At 39.4% G+C, this 24526-nt stretch overlaps 1 protein-coding gene across 1 annotated transcript in view; it reads right to left on the bottom strand.

The window, feature by feature from the left end:
- The window catches only part of gabbr1b (gamma-aminobutyric acid (GABA) B receptor, 1b), a 93967-nt gene that overhangs the window by 68401 nt on the left and 1040 nt on the right, over positions 1 to 24526 (bottom strand). The window contains exon 2 of the mRNA XM_079484079.1: positions 2923 to 3006. Within this exon, the coding sequence (XP_079340205.1) occupies positions 2923 to 2998 (76 nt within the window). The 5' untranslated portion in view covers positions 2999 to 3006. The remainder of the gene's footprint in view (positions 1 to 2922; positions 3007 to 24526) is intronic.

The raw sequence follows: 24526 nt of genomic DNA, 5'->3' as shown, positions 1-24526 counted from the left end.
ATCCATCTCAGATTTTTGGGCGATCTATTATTTTTAAATGACAAAATAATTTGTTTTGCTCTCAAACACAGAATATTGCATGGCATACATAAAGACAAAAAACAACCTCCATACTTCTCCAGCCTCTAAAATCATTTGGAGACACAACAGCAATACTCCATTTCCCCGTTAGGTGTCGCCCTCTCCATTTCAAATACCATAGCCAGCGTTGAGCTCACTGAAGCAATAATGACACCCATGATGGAAGCCCCTGTGAACACTGAAGGCATTTATTCATACAACTTGCTATTCCTGACACTGTAATTAAATGACTAAAAATATTTGTGTCCATTGCCCATTGTAATTACAGACTACACGTGTAGCCCCGTATAGCACTTGTACCATTCGAGAGCATCATTTTTTATTATATTTAAGTCATTCAGACTTCTAATCTATGTAAATGTCTGATTCTCTCTCGGGCTCAATGTTCCGCCTGAGATTTGCTGTCAGAAAGAAAGAGCCCTGATGCTGTAGCCTGTTATTACAGTCTGCATCACCTACAGTGTCAGGAGCTAATTACAGTCATCACCAAACCCAGTGGCCAGGGGCAGCACAGACTCGCGAGTCTATGTGTGTGCGTGTATTTATATGAAATGAAAAACATGAGCAGAATTTCCGATCCGTGCCATGCCATTGGCTCGGTGTTTGTAGCCCTGAAGAGGTGTTTGAAATGCCAAGCCTATCCTGAGTGATATATGTATTCTGGTGTTGTTTTCAAGAAGGCCACGTAGACGCTGCGGTTAGATACAGATGTCACTCCTCTTCTGTAAGCAATTCTTTTTAGATGTTTTGCTCGGTAACTTCTACAAGTTGACTTGTGAAAAATATGACTGAATTCTGCCAAATTGCCAAGTTTTTATTAAATAGTAAAATGCATAAGTACTTTACGATGTGGGTCATTTATGCGAATTCGTATACGCTCTTATTTGTACATTTCATCTGCATTCCACCCAGTGACGTCAGGTTTGGGGTATTGCTTCACTTTGATTTATTGCATTTAATTAAATATTTAATATATTTAAAATAAACCGAAACTATCGTCTGTCTTTATTTTGGCTTTATGTTGCGTGTGACCACACAGCGAACGTTGGTTTTTAAAGTTCACCTTCAAGATTCTGTCATTATCAAACCTGTATGACTTTCTTTTGGTTTTTGGATACTGACATTTCTCGATATATCTTCTTTTGTGTTTTGCAGAAGAAATAAAATGACGCAGGATTCGAATGAAAACAGGGTAAGTGAATACTGAAATAAGTGAACTATTCATTTAACAAACATGATGCTAAAAATACACACTTTTACTTTTGGTAAAATAGGCAGACTAAACTAAACCCAAACCCATAGTGTCCCATTTGTCATCTTATGATTCCAAAGGGGACTCACAAGCAAAGGGGGCTCACGTTGCCATTATACTGAACAAAACCAAAGGCAGGATTTTGCAAAAGGCACATGCACGTTTCTCATTGACATCTGCATAAGACCCGGGGTGGTAGGGATGCTTCCTATATTCCATACACACAGGGAACGATATATTCCTTTTTTTGTAATTTGGTTGTCACTCCCAAAACTTTGCAGTGTGTACCCAGCTGAGTGGAGTGATAGATGAGGAGATACACAGTGACAAGAGATATTCCACAGGCACTTTCGCCAGTCAACAGCCCATAGAACAAGACAATTATGCATGAGGGGATTATATACGTGAGGATTTATGTACGTATTATAGCTGTCAGACATCTAATAGTGTTGATATTGGGTTCCATTAGGCGTTCAGCTTGGGCAAAGCAGACTAGCTAAGCTTGTAATATTTGAGATAGGAAGGATGCAATTAGAGCTGGACCGAGACAACGTGAGAAAAATTCGATTCCAGATGCTGACTGATGTGACCGGCGAATAAAGCCGTATACCCAGGCGGAATATAAACACTCGTACCCCAGAGAAAACGACACAGTATTATACACAAACAAATATACAAATGCCTTCAATTTCACATGCGCTGTTATTACAGTCAGTTATTACGGTTATTCTCATTCAAAAAAAGGACATGCACTATTTTAGTCTGTGAGATGATGCATTGGCTACTTATGGAAATGTTTTTGTTCTTAGTATGAGGAAACAGGCCAAGTTTCGACTGAAATAACAGTCACTAAAAATAAAACGGACTTGCGTCTGTAGCCAAATTGCAACCTCGCTGTGATATTCAGTACAACAACATTGCTTGAATATCAGATTAAGGGATAGTTCACCTAAAAATAATGTTTTGACATCATTTATTCACCGTCGTGTCATGAAACCTGTATGACCTTCTTTATTCTGTGGAACACAAAAGACAGTATTTTGAGAAATGTTTCAGTGGTTTTGTGTTCATACAATGGAAGTCAAAAAAGGGCCAATACTGTTTGGTTACCAAAATTCTTCATGATATCTTCTTTTGTCTTCTGCAGAAGAAAAAAAAGCTGTACAGGTTTGGTAAGACCCCCATGTCTGAGTACATTTTTGGGTGAACTATCCCTTTAACAGGTTAAGAACTGCAAAATACATTTATAAACGCAGGAACCAAAGTGTCCACAATGCCTGAAATATTATCAACATACTGTCCTTCTTTACAGTGACTTTTACATGAATATTTGAATCTGGTCGAACATTTAACCCAGGTGAGATTTAAGGGGCAAGCAGGGCACTATCATGCATGAAATGAATCTATATTACTGTATTGTTATAATAGTAACCTATATTATTAGAAAAATTGTTGCCGGACTTTAAGTCCAGCCAGCCAGAACCGGGCCTGCATTTAACAGACATCCCAGAATTATCACAGAAATTAGACACACCACACTCGCAACACACATCACATCAAGCACATGCCGCAGGGCTCCGCTGTATTACCTGCCGTCGTATTGCGTGAGACCGCGGTGAGAGGAAAAGACCAGAGAAGAATCAATTGAACAAACGGGAAGGCCATTCTTCCACCTGCAGAACGAGAGAGAGAAAGGTTTGGAATTATGACAAGAGACCGGGCCGAGTGTGAAAGTGGAGGGTGGAGTGTTTCCTGAGAGTTTTCTGATGGATGAGAAGAGAGAGGAGGTGGGGGCCGAGAGATCAGCACTCGTGGACGGACGGCCCTTCTTAAATCTCCGAATAGCTGATCTCCTCTTCTAGATTCACAATACATCTTGCACATCCACCAAATGAGTCACTTGCGGCAGGGTGCCTTTCCTTACTCAGCCCACAGATCCGCTTAATATCTGCATCAAGGTGCGAGCGCTGCCCGGTCGGCCCCCATCAATATTCTCTTTCCACCTAACTGCGTTCTGACTCAGACACTCCTGCGAGCAGCGGTCGCGTGTGGATGGGGGTGGACGTGATGAATGATAGCCGCTGTTTTGGTCAGTGGCTGTTAAGCATTTGCTGGCGCCGGTTTTGACAGCACGTTACGGTCGATCTCTATGGGGTTTTTAATGGCCAATGTGGTAACTAGAGGGTGAAGAGGCCGGTTAAATGCTGGTGCGTGTGAAAAGGAGGGCGTAGTTTATTACAGCAATGGATGTGTGTGATATAAATCATAGGCAGCTGATTTATCAACGGGTCAAACCAAGGCATTTCAAAAGCTGCAATTCAAAAAGTCGCAAAGCAAAAACATAGGCGTAAGAACAACAAAGATGATGCTGAGAAGCAGTGTGGTAGACTGCGGATAGAAAATCAAACCAGTGGGGCTCGGAAATCACGTTTATGAATGGCGTAAAGTTTTAGAAACTACTACTTGCATTTCACTGTTGCCATGAGGTGTGTTCAATTGCATGCGGTGCAGATCGATTGACGTATGACATCAAAGTATTGCGAGAACATCGCAATTGCTTTTGCAATACTTTCATGCCAAATGCCAACTGGTATGAGCACTGCATTAAGTCAAACACACACATGATGTCAACAACAACTTAAGCGAGGATAACATGTGCTGTTTATGACGGCATTGACAGACAAGGCAATGAAGAGTTTTTATGGATAGTGATTTTCATTTTTCTTTGTGCAAACAAAGAGCTGAAAAAGACTAAAATGTTGTGTCCAAAATGTTAGTCGCCTAATATCAACCTCTTGTTAATGTGCATATAAAATCACATTTACAAGTTGTGCTCTATACAATATATGAAAAAAGATCTTATACATGTACTTTTTGCACTGAGCTGATTTTGTAGACACTTGTATTAAAGGGATAGTTCACCCAGAAATTCCTTTACTAACCCCCTGGTTGTTTCAAGCCTGTATAGATTCCTTTGTTCTGCTAAACACAAAGGAAGATATTTGGAAGAATGTCAGAAACCAAACAGATCTCATCCCCAATATACTGCCAAAGAAGGGAAAATACAGTTAATGATATGGGAGTTAATGGGGGATGAGATCTGTTTGGTTACAGACATTCTTCCAAATATCTTCCTATGTGTGTTTAGCGAAACAAAGACATTTTTACGGGTTTGGGACAATCTGAAGGTGAGTAAATGATGACAGAATTGTCACTTTTGGGTGAACTCATCCATTCATTTTGTTGATTTTTGACATATTACCCTATTCATGTCTCAAAACCCTATCAAAAAATGTGTTTGAAGCAGAAAGTTTACATCCAATCACATTATCAATGTTAACAAATAAATCAGACAATGCATCGGCAGTTAAGTAAAATCCCTGTAGGTCTTGAAAGAATATCCTCTGTGCTAGTGGTTTTTGGACATTTGATGCTAAAATCTTGTGATATAATGGCTTTAAGTAAACAAATTTACCTGAAACAAAAATATATTTGTGTGTTTTTAAACAACACATATGCAGTAAACAAAAGATAAATAGTGTCCAAGTATCTGGTAGCCAAACCAGTGGAACATGACATACACCTGTGGCCAATCTGCTCGGACACCTGTGTGAACTTTCGGGAATACATCCACTAAAAATAATCCTTTTTGCTTGCATATACCGTATGTGAGAAAAGCACAGTTCATTGTGTCCTTGGCGCGCCGGATCAAAACAACACAAACATCTTTTTTTCTCTGCGAAACCGCATCTGCCACCAAAACACATTTTGATCAAATAAACCATGCGCGATGTCGCACGTCCAAGACAAAGCTACCGACCAACCACCGAGGGAATATTTTATGTACCCCGAAACGCTCATTTTGAAATTTGGACCTTATTGAAGGGCGGAACAACGCTGAAAGAAAGATGCAATAGCAGGACATGTTCATATGCCACTATAATGAGCGAGGAATTGCAGGGGAGAGAGAGAAGCTTCAAAGAGCCGCAGAACCACAGAGAGCTAAATCTAGGACGTACATCGCCGGCTTCACACGAAGAACCGGGACCTTCACAAACACGTTCGCAAAATCTGATTAGACAGGCAACAATCATCCAGGACTAATCTACATAAATTAATTTCACTGGAATGAAACGCTAATTTGAAGTACAGGTAGCCAGGCGGGAAGACTCGACTCGACTTCCCGTGCCGTAGTCACAATGGAAGCAATTTCTGTAGATTATTCACGGCTTCTAACCGGTCTCAAAGGAGTATGAATGAGTATATGAACCATAACACTATTCATCCCACACTATAAAAGCAGACGAGGCTTTCCTTCACGGGAGCGGAGCGAGCTCTTGGGGAGGTCTTAACATGAAAGACATGTTAGGGTTAACTTTAGCCGGAGAGCGTTTTCATGAATGCAGTGAACATGCGGAGGGCGAACAGTCTTGATAAAAAAAGGCAGAACGGGAGAGAGAAGCTTTGTTTCTGTGTTTGTTTCTACTGCCTACGTGGGCCACTGCTTTCTGAGGGGTCATTCACGCAGGGTTATGCCTGAGCGGTCTTTCATGTCGGTTCGTGTAAACAGTGATGTAAGATTTCGCTCCACGGGCGCTGCGTTTCAAGGCACGTTTAAGATAAAAATAGTTTGTTTTGTACGACTCAGGGTTGAAACAACAGACCAACCAGAGGAATCTGGGGGCAGGATATGCATTTTAAGTGTTTATAACGGCACGTTTATCAGAGTTAATGTGCCTGTAAATGCACCTTCTGTTAAGCTCCGTCTAGACATTTTTAATGCTAGAATGCATCCAAAAATGCCCCCAAGGCAACAGATGAAATGGAACCTCATAAGTGACTGTTTTGGGACAAACTCGGCTCAGAGGGTCCAACAGAGTTTGATATTACTGTAGCGTGGTGCTAAGCTGATAATGTGATCTAGTTAGCATTAAATACACACGGCACACACAATATTGAGTAAAATGATCAATTTAAGTACATTGTGAAACCCAATAAGTTTAGAGAACTCGAAGCATTTTAGTTATTTGATATCACTTAGAGTGTTTTGCACATCCCTTATGAAACAAGTATCTAGTCCAGCTGCATTATTTATGCTGCAATGCATGCTGGGTATCTCGCTTCATGACATTATGATTTGTTTGACATTATAATCTTAGTTTAATGAAGAATCGAGTACCCAACTACATGATAGTGACTGTGGTTTGCGCCGGCACACCCGTTGCTACGCCACTGCCTTATAATGATTTTATGTTTAGTTATGAAAGGTATAACTGCATATTACCAATAGGAATATTTAACAGAAATTAGCAAGCAAACCTATACTAGAATTTCTTTTAACTAATATGTTGTTGTCAAGCTTAAACATTAGGTACTTGCTGTAACTTGAATCATTTAAAATAACACCAATTCTTAAAACGTAATCAGATCCAGTTCTTAATATATTCAGTTGAGTTCGCAAAATATTTCTATTAAGGAAACATAACTTTGTTAAACATTAATAATAAGGTAAATTTTACTATAAAAGTAGCCTATTTTTTACAGTGTAATGTTAAGTGTTCTATTGGTAGTTTTTATAAAGAATGAAACAGATGTACTACATTTTGTCATAACTCATTTTTCCGTGCAATGCATTCTGGGAGTGGTTTATGTCTAGTTAACTTTGTAGCGCTTTTCACAATTCTGAATGGTTGAAAGGCAGCACATTTTATTATAGGTATCGTCATATTTATAGCTGCATTTCAATGTAATGTATTTTCCTGTTTCTTATTTGAAATATAGATGTAGTATATCGAAAGAGTAAGAATAGAATAGAATAGAATAGAATAAATATCTATAAAATGCATTGTTTTACAGAATGTAAGACAAATATTCCATATCCTATTCATAACTGATCCTCTCTTTATCAATAACTGTCTGTGAGATTTTAAGCTGACTGTTATATTCATATACTGCAAAACGTATTTGTGGTTTTAACTTAAAAAAACTGCCTTACATTTTTTAGTTTATTAAACTTTATTTTAATATTAATTAACTAATATTAATATTAGTTCAAATAACAATTTTGCAATAAACTCACGTTATAACTCATATCTTTACGTTGAATTAACGAAACGTTTTACAAAGCCGGGTTATTTCATTTCATCATTTTTAAAGCATAATAATATTAAGTGTTATAAATTGTATTTAAGATGTACATTGTATTTAAGTAACTGTAGAAAATGATTGTCTGTGGGATTGTAAACATACTGTTTCACGTCATGAGTAAGCAGGTATGCGTCTTAAAATATGATCACATGGCGAATGCTAAACAGGCATATCCATACATGATGTTGACGATTTATGCATGATGGATGAAGGCAATTCCACTATACCCGTCTATAATATCTGAACGTTTTCGCAAAAATGTTTTCATCTATTGAACTAGCATCATCTCAAGTATTGTAAAAGTATTGTCTTTATCCATGCTTGTCGGGATGCTCAGCGCAGTTTTGATAGCACCACAGTGCTGCAATGTTTACACTTTTCAGGGGTTTCGATCTACAAACGGCTCACGTGTAGTCTCCACATATTGAGCGGAAATGGTAGTAAAATCTGAAAAGAACAACACATCTAAATTGCTGTCTTGTGGACTGCTCACCATGCTTTGAAACAGAGCTGCTGTTAGAGAGAGAGCAGGCAACTGTGCTTGTGAAGAAGAGCGTTTGAGTTGTGACTGCTGCTTTGTTATGTAAAAATGATGCTAATGAAAAGTGTTTGCTGCAGCGTTGGGCAAATGCACACACACACACACACACACACACACACAATCCCACAGTGGCATGGAGACAAGGCCTCCACCTGAGGCGTAAAACTGACCGCTCGCTTGCAAGCTCTCTCTCCTCTTTAACATATTGTCTCCCTCTCATTTTTATCCAGGCCACTTTTCTTTTACTGCATCCTCATGAAGTCTCTTTCCTCACTCTTCTTTTATCTCTCCACAGTGCAATTACTCTCATTCTCTCCTCCTCCATCTTTCTAACTGGCTTGTCTGATGAAAATAGCAAATCTTTCACTCAAACCGCTTCTCACACCATCTTCTCATTATACGCAGTCTGAATGCTAGACGCCACGCTAAGATCGCCTCTATAAAACACTGCTCACTGACTGCCGCAGATATCAGCGTGAGGCATTCACGGCTCCTGTACTGATAACCGGATCTTACATTTTTAGATCCATAATCTGAATTGCGTTTTGTTGATGCCATCTGTATTGTGCTTCCAGCTGACTCCTGCTGGAAATTACAATGGTTTGCCGGTCTTGTTGGTCTCCATGTCTGGTCAAGCTGGTGCTCGGCTGGTTAAGCTAGTCTGCAAGTCTGGCCTGAGTGAACGTGGAGACCAGCTATGACTAAAAAACAGACTGTTGTAACCAAATAACCAAGACTGAGGGTCAAATTATATTAAAGGTGTCCTGAACTGGCCGTCTTTATTATTTTATAGTGTCGTCTGAGGTCTACTTATTACGTTCGAGTGGTTTTTACATTCGAAAACATCAAAATCAATAAGAAATATGCAATTTTCTTCCCTGGTTTTGAGGTCGGCGTCAAGAAACGCGCGTTTTTTGTGGGCGGGCCGCATTGAAGACTTGTTATGATTGGATAACAGTTCCAAAAGACAGCAGTGTGCCATGTGGTGTGTCTGTTTGACAAGCTACGTGCTTAGTTGGAGCCTTTTGTAAACGTAAACACGTAGTTTACACATAATCATGACATATTAAGCGATCTCTAACAAAGAAATAGTGATTCGTATATATATTTGTACTCACATGAGATTCCGCATTTGCTTTTTAATCTCAGTCTCTCTGCAAATCCAGCATCGACATGTGCCTTGTTATCAAAGGAATCCACGGTGAAATGAAGCGAACAGATGCTCAAAGTTTCACCCACTTGAGCAGGAACGTTCTCAAAAACTTCAACCACACATTCGTAATATCAGGAAGCGACTGTGTTCTTCCACAACTCAATATCGCATGTCTGTTGCTTGGTTGCTCTGAATAAATATAACGGTGAAAGAAGTCCTTACTTTTGCACATATGACACGGGGCTAGCTTCGCTAAAGTGCCCTTCGCTAAAGTAACAGGGTGCCAGACAAAAGACGAAAACAAAACTTAAAATGCAAAAATCTCGAAATATGCAACAGACCATTTATTATGACCCAAGTGCCGATTCATTTGGATCTAAAACCAAACAACATGCATAAAAGCGCTTATTAAAAACAAACATAGCAAAAGAGCGCTGTGTGATGCAGCCATCCGAGCATAGACACAACACAGCGGTAAAGTTTAAACTGACGGGCAAAACTAATCTTTAGCCGAAAAATATGTTGCTATGGTTACGGGTTTGTCATTCACAAAAACGCGGGAGTGTATACTATTCGCGAACCAGTGTGCGGGGCCAGAGAAGTAGTTGTTGATATTCTTCTGTGCAGGCGTTGTTCAGCCATAGATAGGTACATTCTATAAAAGTAACAGTTCATTTCAGTGACAAAGACGTCTTCGGATGTGACGCTTACAGGATGTTTGAATATGATGAGCATTCATATGACAAAAGCTCTGGTTAAATTCGGCTTCTTAATTCATGACACCTTTAAAGTATTAATACTAATCTGAATATTCGGGGGTGTTGATGGTGCCACTTCTTCAGGTGGCACTTTTGACGGACTCTCACTCACACACACACACATGCAAATTCATTCAGATGCATTTGGATGACAGGTGGCAATCTCTGTACGGACACAGAAGGAAAAGCGCAGCTCTTTTTAACTGAAACCAAAGTCGAACACGGCCTAATTCTGTTGCCAGGCAACCATTCACGTTCCCTGTTTCCACTCACTTTTTGCTGTCAGACTTTCTTGATGTTTTAACCCCTGGTGACACACCGTCTACCCCTCGCCTCTGCAAACCAACTATCTCATCTGCCTGCAGAGGTGGGGAGAGAGCGCCACGCTTGTGCCGCAGCGTATCATCAGCACCACATCTAGCGTAAATGTGTGGATAGACAGTTCACGCTTTGGCAGCTAATATTACACACCATAGAAATAACATAAGCAAATGTAAAAGTGAACTGCCACAAACTGACAATCTTACAGACAATCTTAAAAATGTTTTGTCTAATTAGCTTAGCATGCTAATGTTTCAATGGGCAAATGCTCACACTATAAACAAATCTAAGTATTCAAATTTAAAGCATAATTTACCATAGCACACCAGCTCACACCATAGCAACCACATAGCAACAAACCAAAAGTCTTTACAATACCCCTGTAACCACTCACAAGTTAGCATTGTTCTGTAATACTTACAGTAGGCTATCAATATATATTTTTATTTCCTGACTTCTTTTTTCCTCAAACTTTGCATTCTGTTCCCCTTTCCCTACAAATATGTACTGTGGTACATTGCGGGCCGTAATCTAAAGCGTTACCGACAAAACATATGGGCCATTTATCCAATTTCAAATATTACTATAAAAAAAAAAACACTTTTTCTGTCACTGAAATGGTCAATTTTGTCAAAATCTGTATTTAATTATTCTAATATATGTGGGTAGGGCATTCTTTTAAATTCATGCATAACATATAAAATATCCACCAGAGCATTAAAAGGTTTAAAAGTTTCGGAGGTGTTGCACATTCATTAAATGCAATGTTAGCATCAATTTACTTTACTCGTAAGAATTTTTTAAAAAGAAAACTGCGTTTATGCTCTGACGTAGCGTCATCTTTAAATTATTCACAAGGCTCTCATCGAACGGGAATACGATTTCTATTATGGCATCTGTGATATCACAGAGTAGTAGACAGTGCTTGCAGAGGTCCCTACCTCTGCAAGTCAGTTTAAGAGAGTTGCGAGGGTTTATGGGCTGCGAATGTTTGTTTTGATCTGTTTTGTGTTTTGTGATGCAAGTGTGTAAAACTCAATCTCTGATCTCATGAGCTGCTCGTGTGACAGACGCTACAGGAGTTTAACTTCCTTATCACGCACATTCAGGACCGATCGCGGGTGAAATTGTTTTGAAATTGTCAAGAATATTTCTTAGGAGAAACTTAAAAAAGTGGATTTCTGCTAATAAAGGTTTTGATGTACGTTTAGAACAAAAAGCGGTGTATCCATATTGTCAATGTACACCGTAAAAAAAACATTTTTACTGTACTGTAAAGTTTTACTGTATTTTTTAAATATAGTCCAATTACAAAAAAGACTGCAAATATTTGTGGTGCCTCAGCGGCCAGAAAATTTCTCTTTTTTTTTTACATTGTAGATTTGCGATCTAACCAGTGTTTTACGTTGTCTTATTAATTCAAATGTATTTTCTAATACACTCTTAAAAATAAAGGTGCTTGAAAGGTTCTTCACAGCGATGCCATAGAAGAACCAGTTTCGGTTGATCTTTAAAGAACCATTCAGTCAAAGGATCTTTAAAGAACCATCCCTTTCTTACTTGAAGAACCTTTTTTTCCATTTATATATATATATATACGTGTATAATATTAACTATAAACAATTATATGAAGTATATTATATTTCCAATAAACAAAACTGAGGAGAACACCATTGTGTTTATTACAAAACAGTTACCAGCTGACCACATTTGCCACCCAGTGTTGCACATATAGCCTCTTCCAGTCACTTTCTGCGAAAAGCACATTGAATGATACAAGACTGTCACTGGCCTCTTTCTCGCTATCGACCCATTCACTAACCGATACCGGCAGACTGATGTAAATCAGGGTGGGAAGAGAACAGAAACCCCACTGGGTGAATGTGCATGTGTATTTTTAACAAGGGACACATATCCTCTCGGGGTTTCCTCTTCGTACAGTCACAGGCAATAAACCGTGAGCGAGGTAAACTCTTTATTCCACCTTGACACATCCCATGCAAGCCGCCTTCCTTCGCCGGTAATGCGGCTAAATCTGCGGGATTCGAAGGGAAGTTCAAAGATGTCAACTCTAATTCCTCAAAAATCAAGGGAGATGTCTGAGTTGGGATGCTCGGCTGGTGGAGTACGTGACCAGACGTCGAGGGATGTTATTCACGCTGGTGGAACATGAAGCCAATAAGCCCGCGCACATCACGCAGTCAATAATCCTTCTGAGATGGAACAGCACTGATGCTATATCTATATACAGCGTGGACTATTACTACTGGATCTGGATTTAAACAGGCTGTGATGACCTCACACACAAATGAAACGCTTTAGTAAATGCCCATCAGAAATAAACCATTATTTGTATATGTATATACATGAAATTAATTTGAGTGTTTCAGGATTTTAATCCCGGTGAAATAAAAATGACAATTCCTAAAAACTAAAAGCTAACTTTTCAATATCCTATCAATTGTGTGGTGCAAGGATGACGTATGTTTGTAGGCCAACCTGGACGTTTACATGTTACACGTTTTGTCTGTCAAGATAATCTTTACGAATTAAACGTTACTATTGAAGTCTAATAAAATGTCAGAGGTAAAAAGTTAACATAAGGCTTTATAGACGGTCGCGCAATATCAATGTCACCACCACTAAGCCTCCTGCAGCTTTAAACTTTATTAAAAATGTGTTCCCTGGTTTGTGCCCATGTTGCATTATATGTACGATGATGTAGTTGCTTTTAAGATACAATAAGGCTTTAAAAAATCAGGAGCGGACTTCAGGACTTGAAGGAATAACTCTCTCAAAAATTAAAATTATGGTTTTATTTGACATATCATCATGACATTACAGATTCGTATCCAGCAATTCTGTAGCCTATTTTCCTTTTCAAAAGGAGAAGATAAACAAAATTTTGATGCAGCTTTACCCATGAGACAGAAAACTCACATGTGAGATCTCTTTAACCTCTCAATTGTTTCTCCTAGATTTTAATGATCAGACTAGCAAGAGATTAAATGAAGTGCAAATGAAACTTTTCTGTAGGTCTCATCTGCGTCTCAGATATGTCTTCTTAGAAAAAGACCACACATGTGTCTCCATTAAAGGGTGCAACGGTGTGTCATGCATTCTGACCTCTTTACAGTGTTCAACCTGCTGTCTTCTCATGCTTAACATGGTCAACTTGTCAACAACCGAGCATTTGGTTGATGAATGTTGTATAAACGGTGGATATAACGCTGGATTTGGAGATCATTTGAAACTGATAGATGGAGCGGCATGGACCACACGCGGTACGTTAAACTGATATCTGTGTTTTCTTGGCAAAGTGTGCGCACATGCTTTAGTTCCGCCTCCTCCTGGGGGGGCCACACACGTCGTATGTTTTCGGAAATAGTCGTAAAGTTGTATCTGTCTTTTATAAATGTGATCAAACTAAAGACTCTACTGGATATTTGAAGGGTGCGATACTATTCTGTAAGTACTCAAGATTAACATGAGATATACAGAAACTATCTGAGTTAAGGCCGCTTTAAAGAATCAGGAGAGATCTCAACAATGTCTTAAACTGAGCTCAGATTTGTCAATATCGTAAAAAAGTCAATATCATTGAAGATCTCAATTTGAACTCAACATTTTCCCATCAAATTGACCAAGTAGACATTATTTCACCCTGTACAATCCACATTTATTTTACACCATGAACTTTAACAATTGTTCAATATTTGTTTTTATTTCTTCTAAGGAATTTTAAGTGCAACATTAACTCTCCAGAGCTATGAAAGAGCAACTTCAATACATTTCAATCACTAATGGACAAATGGGACAAATCGATGTCAAACTCCAAGTGTCGATATAGCTAGTGTCCTAAATTCCAAATACATAATAGTAGGGTGTCGAATATTTATATTGAAGTGAACTTATCCTCAACCGGTGAACTCAAAAACGGTCAGTATATTTCAAGTAAAAAAATGCATAAACTGTCTTAGTTTATTCAGCACACAGCTCTATATTTATAAAAATGCTCAACCGCACAAGAGAGTAGCATTTACCGCTGTGATCTTCAGAAACATTAACTCTCACTTAGTGTAATTGAGGTCAAAAGCCCATTTGCATTCACTTCCATATACGGATAACGAGGGCGTTTTTATTAAACAAACAAAATATTATACTATCACAAACGCACATAGCTCATTTTTAGAAAGCCCTTTGACTGAGTCATCAGAAAATTGACATTATTTTCATGACTGAGATGGGGAGGAAAATCTGCTCCAAGACACATGGTACAGCTCACAGGCTGCCAAAAAACAGAAAGGAAAAAGAGCACACGAAGCTCACAGACACACTAGGAAGCAGCGAGAGACAAACATCGACAGACTCCCGTCGAGTCACTCAAGCGAAACGCACCAGGACGCATGCAAACCCATGCTGAGATACACGCCTACAGAGATCACAGACACAGAGGATTCAAAGAGAGACAGAGGGAGAAGATGCCATGTTGTCACTCTCAAATCAATCCCATGATGCATCAGTGTTAGGTGTAACAGACGGCTTATTCATAGTATATCAAAGACTAAAGCCTGGATGTTCACATGAGCATACGCACGATGACATCTCTTTTCTCTGCTCTTGACAATGCTGACATTTCGGTTCATTCTTTTATAGTGCAACGACTGCACACTTAAGCTTTATTCAAGGGTAAATTTGGGTTTCAAAGCAGTACTTTGTGATTTCAAATCTCATACGTCTTTGTTTTTCTGACAAGAGATTACGGCGCAAATGACAGCTAGCCCGGGGGTCCTCCGAGAAATCTGCCCATAAGAAAGAAAAATCGCAGATGAGATTTATTAAATCAACTCAATTTTTTCTAGACAACAATGAGAATGGAGAGGAAATGGAAACCTTAGTTTAAAAGGATAGTTCACCCAAAAAAATGAAAAATTGATGAAGAATTCATCATTTGCTCACCCTCCCCAAACAACGGCGGAAGAAAAATTCACTTTACTGTATAGACACACAACCAATGGAAGTCAATGGGTACCACCGTTGTTTAGTAACCAACATTCATTAAAATATCTTCTTTTGTTTTCTGAAAAAAAATACAGAATGACAAAAGGGTGTTGACAAAATGATGATGTGACACCATCTCTTCAGGTCTTCTTTATGTCAGATACTGTATTTCTCCTGAAAAAATACACAGAAATCTCACAAATGTGTCCATTAAAGATTCAGAATAGATCAACAATGTCACAAACCGAGCTCAGATTTGCCAAGTCAACATTATTGAAGATCTAAATATGATCTCAAACATTGATCATTACATTAACTCATATCCATATATATTTTACCTACAAAATTTACATTTAATTTACACCTCCATAATCTTAATGTATTTAACAATTGTCTCAATTCGTTGACAATTTTAGGAGAAATGTCCGCGACCAAGTTAAACATAAATAAAACTCAATCTAAACTCTAAAAAATGAAGGTTTTTTAGAGTTTAGATTGCCAGAAGAACCCTTTGGTTTCATAAGTCAACCGCTCGTTCTCCTTCATAACTCCTTCCTGGTGGAACATTCTTCCAAACGCGGTCCGGTCAACCACATCTCTCACAACATTCAGAAAACTACTTAAACCCATCTCTTCTGTGAATACTTGACATACAAATGAAAAAAGGAAAAAAAAAAACCCTCTCTCTCTTTCCCTAAACAGGTTTTGTTCTCGCTTTTGTAGAAACTAGTAACTTGGTATTAGCACCTTTTGTATTATTGCTCCTTCATGACATATCGCTTTATTTCTCTCTGAACTCTCGGTATGTCGCTGTAAATGATTATGCGCACATATACAAAATAAAAATATATATACATTCGCGAATAACTTGATACAGTGGTATGTCTAATCATGGACACAATAGTTTGTTTAAAACCATCATGTAACTGGGAAATTCAATGAAGAATGGATCGAAATGTAGACTACTGTATTATGTTTATTCTTCCTGTTTTAATGCGTTAAAGTGATAAACTGATCTGTGTATGTCACTTAAAATGATTTGAATAATCATCATAAATGAGAATGTAATTGCACAAAAATGTATTGTCTCTAATGCTAAATGGACATTTGTAGGTGTGATATTGTAAAGTGTACTCATATGTTTTAAAATACGAGCGATTTCTGCCACATTTACTAATAAAATCTATTATTCTCTATTCCAAAGCACTTCCAAAGGCCCAAATTTCTGATTTGCAAACTGTTTTATTGTTTCTAGCGTCTATTGAATTCAACAAAAAACTTGCAGCCTGGGTTTTATTTGCAGACCTGTTTGTGATTTCTTAAAGGAAATAAAAGAGTGTTTCTTAAAGGTAGAACAAAATACAGCACACTTCAATTGTAAGGGCCATTACAGAGAGAGAAAAAAACGCTCATGAAAAGCTAAATTACGACTGTTTCTCGCCGCAGTAAAAATATTTCACAAAAATATAAGTGGACCTCAGGGAAAAAACTATACGGTGATAAAAAATGTATGATACGACCTCTTTAAACATTTATGAATCTCAGATTGCCAAGTGTCATGTTGCATCGACTTCCACAAATAACCATTCGGCTCGGGGGTCCGTACTCAGAGCGTTTTAAGTTACCTGGTCTCAGCAGAGATCAAGCTCTGCATTTCCAGGTGTTTATCTAGACCATACTCGCCAAGTCGGTTAGGCCGGTCACTTTAGATGGTTCAGAGGGGTTTCATGTCGGCAGCTAAACACTGCTAAAGCATCTTAAACCACTCAAGACCACCACAAGCTCCAGCTCTTTTACACTCAACCTCCAGTCCTTCATCTACTCAGGTCAGTCTGAATAAAAGCATCCGTCCTTTGCTTCTCTATCCAGCAGATGGTAAGACCTTCATCGAGGCCTTTTGAAGGAACTCCGCAATCCGTTAGAGCCCCTGCTGGAGTTAAGAGTCCTGAGGCCAGATGTGAGGAAGACTCCTGCTCCACCGCTGGGCTTTAAAATGCCACCTGGAATGGATTCTACCTCAACTCCAATCCCCGGAGGATGAGAAAGGCTTCGGGCAGGCACCTCTGTATTCAAAAGTCTGCGGCGGAAAGCGCGGCCATGCCCACAAAGGTATGAAAGCGGCAGCTCCAGTCAGCTTTAAACATCACAGCTATGCCATCAGGACTATTGTGAGCATTGAAAATGAGGAGTGGGAGCCACTTTAATGCGCAGTGTTGTGCAGATTGGAGAAAGGGGTGGCACGTGGAGACAAACACACAGATGCGCACGTATGCGTGTACACACAAACGCCAGCCAACAAACAGAACTGATTGCTAAGGGGAAAATACACTCTCAAAGCAAACAGCAAACTGGGGCTAATGCATTCTGGGTAAAATTAGGCCTCCAGTGGCCGATAATGAGAGTTTGGATGGGAGCAACAAATGCGGGCAGCATCACAAATAAACCCCCTTTAAGGCTAAAATACACTACAAGACCTTTGCTCAGATTTTCAGTCTGGACCTATTGCAGCAAGTCTGTGCCAGTCTGCAGATTTGATCCGCTGAAATCTGCAAGTGTATGATGTTTTGTTTAAACAAATCTGTTCAGATTTTAAAAGTCTTGTAGTGTATTCCAGCCAATAGACGTTTAAAACAACATGCAGGCTGCTGTCACAGATAGATGCACATCTGGACTTAGTTAACCGGGATTTGCATTAGCCATACAAATGAATTAAAGGCCTCATGAAACGACGTACTAATGCAACTGATTTACATGCTATTGAAACACAAGGATGGGGTAGGACACATAAAGCTATCAAGTGCACATGGGAAACCCGTAACTCAGAATCGAGCATAACATTACTTCTAAAAGCAATTCAAATATTTCACGAGGTGGCTGATTCGTATGATTTTGTACGATCTGGTGAGGTTAGGGGAGGGGCATCGTTCGTTTTGGTAGGATTCATATCGTACTTTGATACGAATTAGACACCTCGTAAAACAGTTATCAATTGCTGCTAGAATGAATGTTGTAATGAATGCTCGATGTTGACCTGACAGAACATGTCACTGCCCCCCAGGCCAGCCAGCCCAGTAATAGACCCGATTAAAACCTACTGTAACCTTAACATTCAGTCTGCCCAACATGTTATTGTCAGGTTTTCACTTTTTTCATTCATCACGCTCTTTAATAAAATAGAAATGTCAAAACGTATTTCTATTGTTTCTATAAATGAAAACTGGCAGCGACGCTTACATATGCAGTGCTTTGTTTAACTCTTAAACCTTGGTAATCAATCTTTATTTAACTCAGTGTCTGGTGAGTTCAGTGGTGGTTTTATTAGCTTAGTCACGTCTTTCTTTCTCACAGCCGCTCTGTCACTCACACAGTCACTATTAGAACAACTGAATAGTATGTCCATTCAGACTAAAATATGGGCCTATATACCTAAAATATGTGAGTGCTGCCACAAACTACATCCTCAAAGTTTATGGTTGGTAAATCTGTGGCCATTAGGTATTAAAGGCCTTATAAAGCAAAGTGCTGTGGTCAGCAGTGCTGTTCCTGGTCTGTGTTTCTTTTGTCTATGCTTTACCAGACCTGTCAGTTATTCCCTCTTACACACACACACACACAGAGAGAGAGAGAGAGAGAGATTTCTGAAGTCTCTCCTGCTGCTTCTGATCTCCATCTGGTCTTGGGTTTATCGTTGACTGCCAGCTCTGTCTCTCTCTCTCTCTCTCTCTCTCTCTGTCTTTCCCCTCCCTTTCTCTCTCTCTTGCAAATCTGGCTTAGGACACAAACACCATTATCCTTACAAAACGCACCCATATCTAAGGCTTCAAAACCATAATGTTAGCATAATGTTGGAGAAAACCTGCCCACAACCCGACGTCCAATGCAACAGCCGGCCATTAATCACGACCGCAGTTTCACAAAACACACACTGAAGCCTATTATCAGCCATTTTGAAAGAATAATGCTGAACAAACGCTAGCGTCCCTGTGTAAGGACCTGATAAGAGAACACATCAGCGGTGTACGCGTCCCAGCGGCCAGGCATGCTAATGAAAGACGTTAAACAAGTGACAGCCGACGTGAATAGTTAATTACTGCCGTTTGCTATTACTATTGTTCATTCCTATTATTTCGGGTTTGTGCGAGTTTTAACAGAATGTATTAAATGTTGGCACATGTGCTGTGGAAATGAGTGATAACTCGGGTCGGAGAAAGGAGGGAGCGGTGTGCCGTTGTATTTCCGAGAGATCAGATAGCTGGAGTTTGATAGAAGAGATGATAAATCTCACAGATTTACATAAAAGGATCTGAGATATCTATGGACTAGAATAAGACTTTGGGGGGGGTTCTACTAAATAAAAAAAAGCGTCGGAATAAAAAATGTTTTTTTTTATTCAAGTATTCTTTATAATGAACCTGGGTTGCTGGGTTGTTTTAACTCTTTGTTGGGTTAAATATAAACACTTTTTAGTTCATTTAACCCAGCAGTTAGGTTGTCCCCTATTGACCCAACGCCTACCTTTTTTTAAATACTGGTAAGGAAGGCTTAATAAAGCAACACGTTTGTGGGGTAAATAAATCATATTTTTTAAGTTTATAAGTTGTTTGAAAAGTTTAATACCTATTGCACAATACATAACAATACAGTAAGTTCAGACATGGTGGCATGTTGTTCTTGCATCTGACAACTAGTCACGGGCGGACACACGAGAACCATTGCAATTCGACGTTTTACACTTACCACACTGGTGAGGGTGAGAACATTATGAGAGTATTGTCATATTCGGACATACACTGGGTCATTTTCAACCCAGTGTTGAGTCAAACAGGAACGAATCAACCGCTGGGTTGCAATTCAAAATGTGCTGGGTCGTTACACCCCATTATTGTGTCAAATATAAACAATCTGGGTTAATTTACCTCAATGGCTGGATTTGGGATTTATTTTCTTTTTTTTTTCAAAAGAAAGTTTTGCATGACTCAAACTTACATTTCTTAGAATATGTAGAGATTAATAGTTTTATTGTTATTGTTGTTGATATACATTATTTAGCTCTGATATTTTTCTATTCCAAGGAGCAGCAGTGTGTTTGATATACTACTGATGGGCTCTCGCTGTCACACAGCTACAGCCAAAGTTCAGCACTGAGGGACAGTTCAGTAACAGCATCCTCATCTCCCCTCACAGAGGATGCTCAAATTGGAGCCAAAATGGCTTTTTGTGACCTGTGCACACATCCATCGCTCTACACCGTGTCCAAGCCATGATTACTGTTGATAGATCTCAATCAATTCTGCTACCAAAGCTTTTCTTTCTTATTGATTTCTGAATTTTTCATTAAAGAGTCCTTATTTCTATTCATTCCATATTGTTTACGTTTTCCAGTTTTTCAATCACAAATTCAGAAAAGAAAGGCAAAAACCCACATGCCTGCTTGCCTGTCTTGATGGAGAAGTCTGATCGAATATACTCCTCGAATAGTGCTCCCTTTATACCTTCACATTGTACATCATACTAAATGCAAAAAATCAATGTGCCATATGGAAATAGATTTTCACTATTCTCTAAGACTTTTTCGCAGTCGCTATCTACAAATTGCAGACATGAGGTCTGGGGAAGAGTAAGAACAGGAAATGGCAGAGAGGTATAAAGACAGAAGAAATAGAGAAAGTGGTAGATGAGCGATAGGATTAGAATGTAGATATGAATCACATTAGTAACTAAATAGCGTTCGTGTCGAGCTCCCGATACAAATTACCGTAGGGAAAGGCTAAGATGGGGGCTTACGAAGTTGACCCTCCTCATTTCAAAGAACCATTGATGCGTTAAGATGCTTCTCCAACCCTGAGGCAGGCGGGTTCAACACTTGTGCGATAGAGAGAACTGTTTAGAATCTTATCGGAGGTGTTGAGACTCCAAACGTCAAGCCAGGAGTGAGCGAACACGGGAAAACAAAAGCAGCATGGGCTGATTGAACTACATTCTCCTGTAGAGCACTGAGGAGACAAAGTGGGTGCCTGTTACAGTACGCCACAAGCATTTGTTAAGACTTTATCTTCCGGGTGTAACAAATTGAAAAACAAAATGAATAGTTTTGCTTGTGGGTGAAACATAGTTCTTCTTGTGGATGTTTGGTTTACTTACTAAAAGGTTATTTAAGCCTTTTGGTAGACACATTTACCCAACCTCTTTCAAAGATTTTGTATAGCAGCCTATACTTTTCCATAGGACCAATCGCATTGGAACTGGAGATTTAAGTCAGCGTTTGCCATTTTTGTGCTCGGATTGCATCAGGCGGTGGGCGACTTATCAATGTAACAGTTTGGAATGTGAACAGATGCAAACTTTAAGACATCACGGAATCTGACTGAGACAGAGGGGAGAACTAGACGGGGAAATAGGTGCGAGGAAACACATCAAGATGAGGTATCACCGGGCTCCTCGTGAGAGTCTATGTCAGCGAGTCGGAGTGGCTGAAAGAGTCTATGTTTAGGTGTAGAACTCATCACGCCACCGCCTGTACCTTATCCTCCCGGGTTCTCTGACCTCGCATGCCACTCAAGGAAGTGCATTTACCTGCCGGCTGAACACGCCAAGCCGTAATGCAGTTCAATCTGTCAGCCTCCCTCCAGCAATTTGTACGCGTTCTCCGAGGAGCCCGCGACGGCAACAAAACTCAAACCAAATAGGTGAGGAACGAGTCAATTAGTCTGTCCATCAGCAGGGCTTTCCTCGCCGCTGTATTGGCCATGTTAGTCAAAGTGGCTCTTGATCTGTGAAGTTATTTCAGCCTTTCTTCGCCCGGCTTGAGTCAGCAGTCACGCAGGGCGGATGTCCTCCCGTAACGTCCTCCCTCAGTCATCCTTCCTGTCAGTCAGCGCAGCATGCTTCTCCTGCAGGAGCCGGCCACTCACTCGCACTATAAATGTGCGTGGAAGTCAAGAGCACTGACTCTCAAAAAGTGATAACAACGCTGGAGTTTATGCAAGGAAAGCTGTCAGTTCAGGAGTAAAGTCGAGGAAGTGTGTCGGAGCGGAAAAAGGGCGGTTGAAGTCAAGATGAAATAAAAACTGACACTACTTTATTTCTTTATGACTATATTAAGGTCGTATAATGAACAAATATGTGGTAAACATTATTCTAAACAAGGTTTTCTGGTTTGGCTGACATCATTATGACGGCATGGGGCGAAGCAGAAGTCATCCACTGTCCTTTTGAAACCATGTCTCTCCATATTCTGTTATTTCTATTTTTTGCCATCAATCATTATTATTAGTCACCCTTAGTCACCAGTTTGTAACTGGGTATCTAACCAATACAAAGTATTAAAAAGTGCTTGTCCACTTTGACAACACAGTATTTCATCATTTTAAAAAGAACAGTGTTTTTCCATTTCCAGAAAAAACTGTGAATTTGGATATCTGAGGCAGCGGCGATGTTTAACACACTTAGCGTTTCAAACTATTTCCCATTCAATAAACAATCCAGGTAATATATATATATATTTCCAAGTCTTGCTTTACCCAGAAATATGTCACATTATGAAAATAAAAACAAGTCGCAAGAGACGACTCACATTGACTGCAGCGGTAGGTACTAATGTGTGTACATTGTTCGAGGCCATGATCCCATTCACAAACTACCTGAATCCAAACAAAAATGTTTGAACAGAGGTCGAATACATTGTGGACACTTCAAACAAGTAATTAACATTTTGCGCTGGATCTGCTTGTTTAAATCGATTGTACAATTTAAGCATTCTGCGTGCACCCTGTCTGCTGTTTAATATCTGCATGTATCCTAAATCAATCATCATTTATTCCAGTACAGTCTTTTTATCTACACGGCTTAATATTGTGTTCCGTTCACAGATCCACATGGATATGATAAAAACTTTATTATTCATCATTCCTCTAATGAAGAGAGTTCATTAACTCACTCTCTGCCCTCCGGAGGCTTTATTTCGCTGATGAACACATAAGCAGTACGCTACGGAAATGCCAATTAACCCCATTTATGTTTCCAGACTGCACACCTGCACGGAGACAAACACCGCCTCATCTCAAGATATACCCTCAAAATAACAAATGCAAGAAAATACATTTTACAAATCCACATATATGCATGATGAAGGTTTGGTATAGATTTAAAATATTGATTTAACGCCGAAGAAACAAAATCACAATTTGAAATACAGCTGCAAAGGTGAGTCACGCCGGGTTGATTGCCAATTTTCAGTATGTGTCAGCTATAAAAGAGAGCTGACAGTTAGCACTCTGATACGTGAGTCTTCAAAGCAACAAGAGAAAAGTAACACAACTCTAATAATTGCTGCCTAAATTACAGGTGCACCAGTCACAAAAACTACCACATGACTTGAAATGTCAAGGAGTACATCTCGAAAATACGATCGGCATGCCAAACATGCGCAAAAAACGCATCGGCGAGATGGAATATAGTCGCTACGAGGTGGCGCTCGCTGTTCAGAGGCAGACAGCAAAGGGCAGTTAAATGCCACGCAAGTGTGGCTTAAATCATTTTTACTTGTTAGCCTCACATGAGCAACACCTCGCAGGACACAAATTTACAGCAGGGCAGCGACTTGTTAAAGACTTTGTGAGGCAAACACACCAACAGTAATAAATATGGGTGAGAGACAAAACCTGGTAGTGGTTTTGATGGACAGGCCATACAGACAGCTACAGGTTTAGAAAACATCCAGATAGCTACAGGTTTAGAAAAGCCAAATGATGTAAAGAAACCCCAATTATGGTATGAGGATATCTCACGGGGGTCTTTATGATCATTATATGGAAACCAAGGAATATGATAACTTTTTATAGACTGTATAGATTGTATATGTTCGATGATATGGAAAGATGATCAATCATGATGATTCCCTTCTTGAATGGGGTAAAAATAGCATACAACTATTTTAGCAGTGTACAAAACAGCTCTACATGTAGAATATTACTGTTTCATATATGTCCAGAGTGATAACTGTACATCAAACTGATTGAATGTAGAATATAACTGCTCAAAACATATATAACCAACTCAACGATCAAAATCCCTCTACTTTCTCCTGTCGCTTCATCTGCCCATCTACAGCATACCAGTGCTCTCCAACCCCTCTTGCACATTTTGGAGGTGTCCCATATTTGACACACCCATTTTAATCTCATGGCACTGATTTGAACGAATCAGGTGGGTTAAATAATGCTAACATCCAAAACGTGCAGTATTGGGGGGCCTCTAGGACCCGCAACTACAGT

Source organism: Barbatula barbatula (genome assembly GCF_947034865.1).
Source record: "Barbatula barbatula genome assembly, chromosome: 21".
NCBI classification, from domain to species: domain Eukaryota; kingdom Metazoa; phylum Chordata; class Actinopteri; order Cypriniformes; family Nemacheilidae; genus Barbatula; species Barbatula barbatula.
This window is presented reverse-complemented; position numbering and strand designations above follow the sequence as displayed.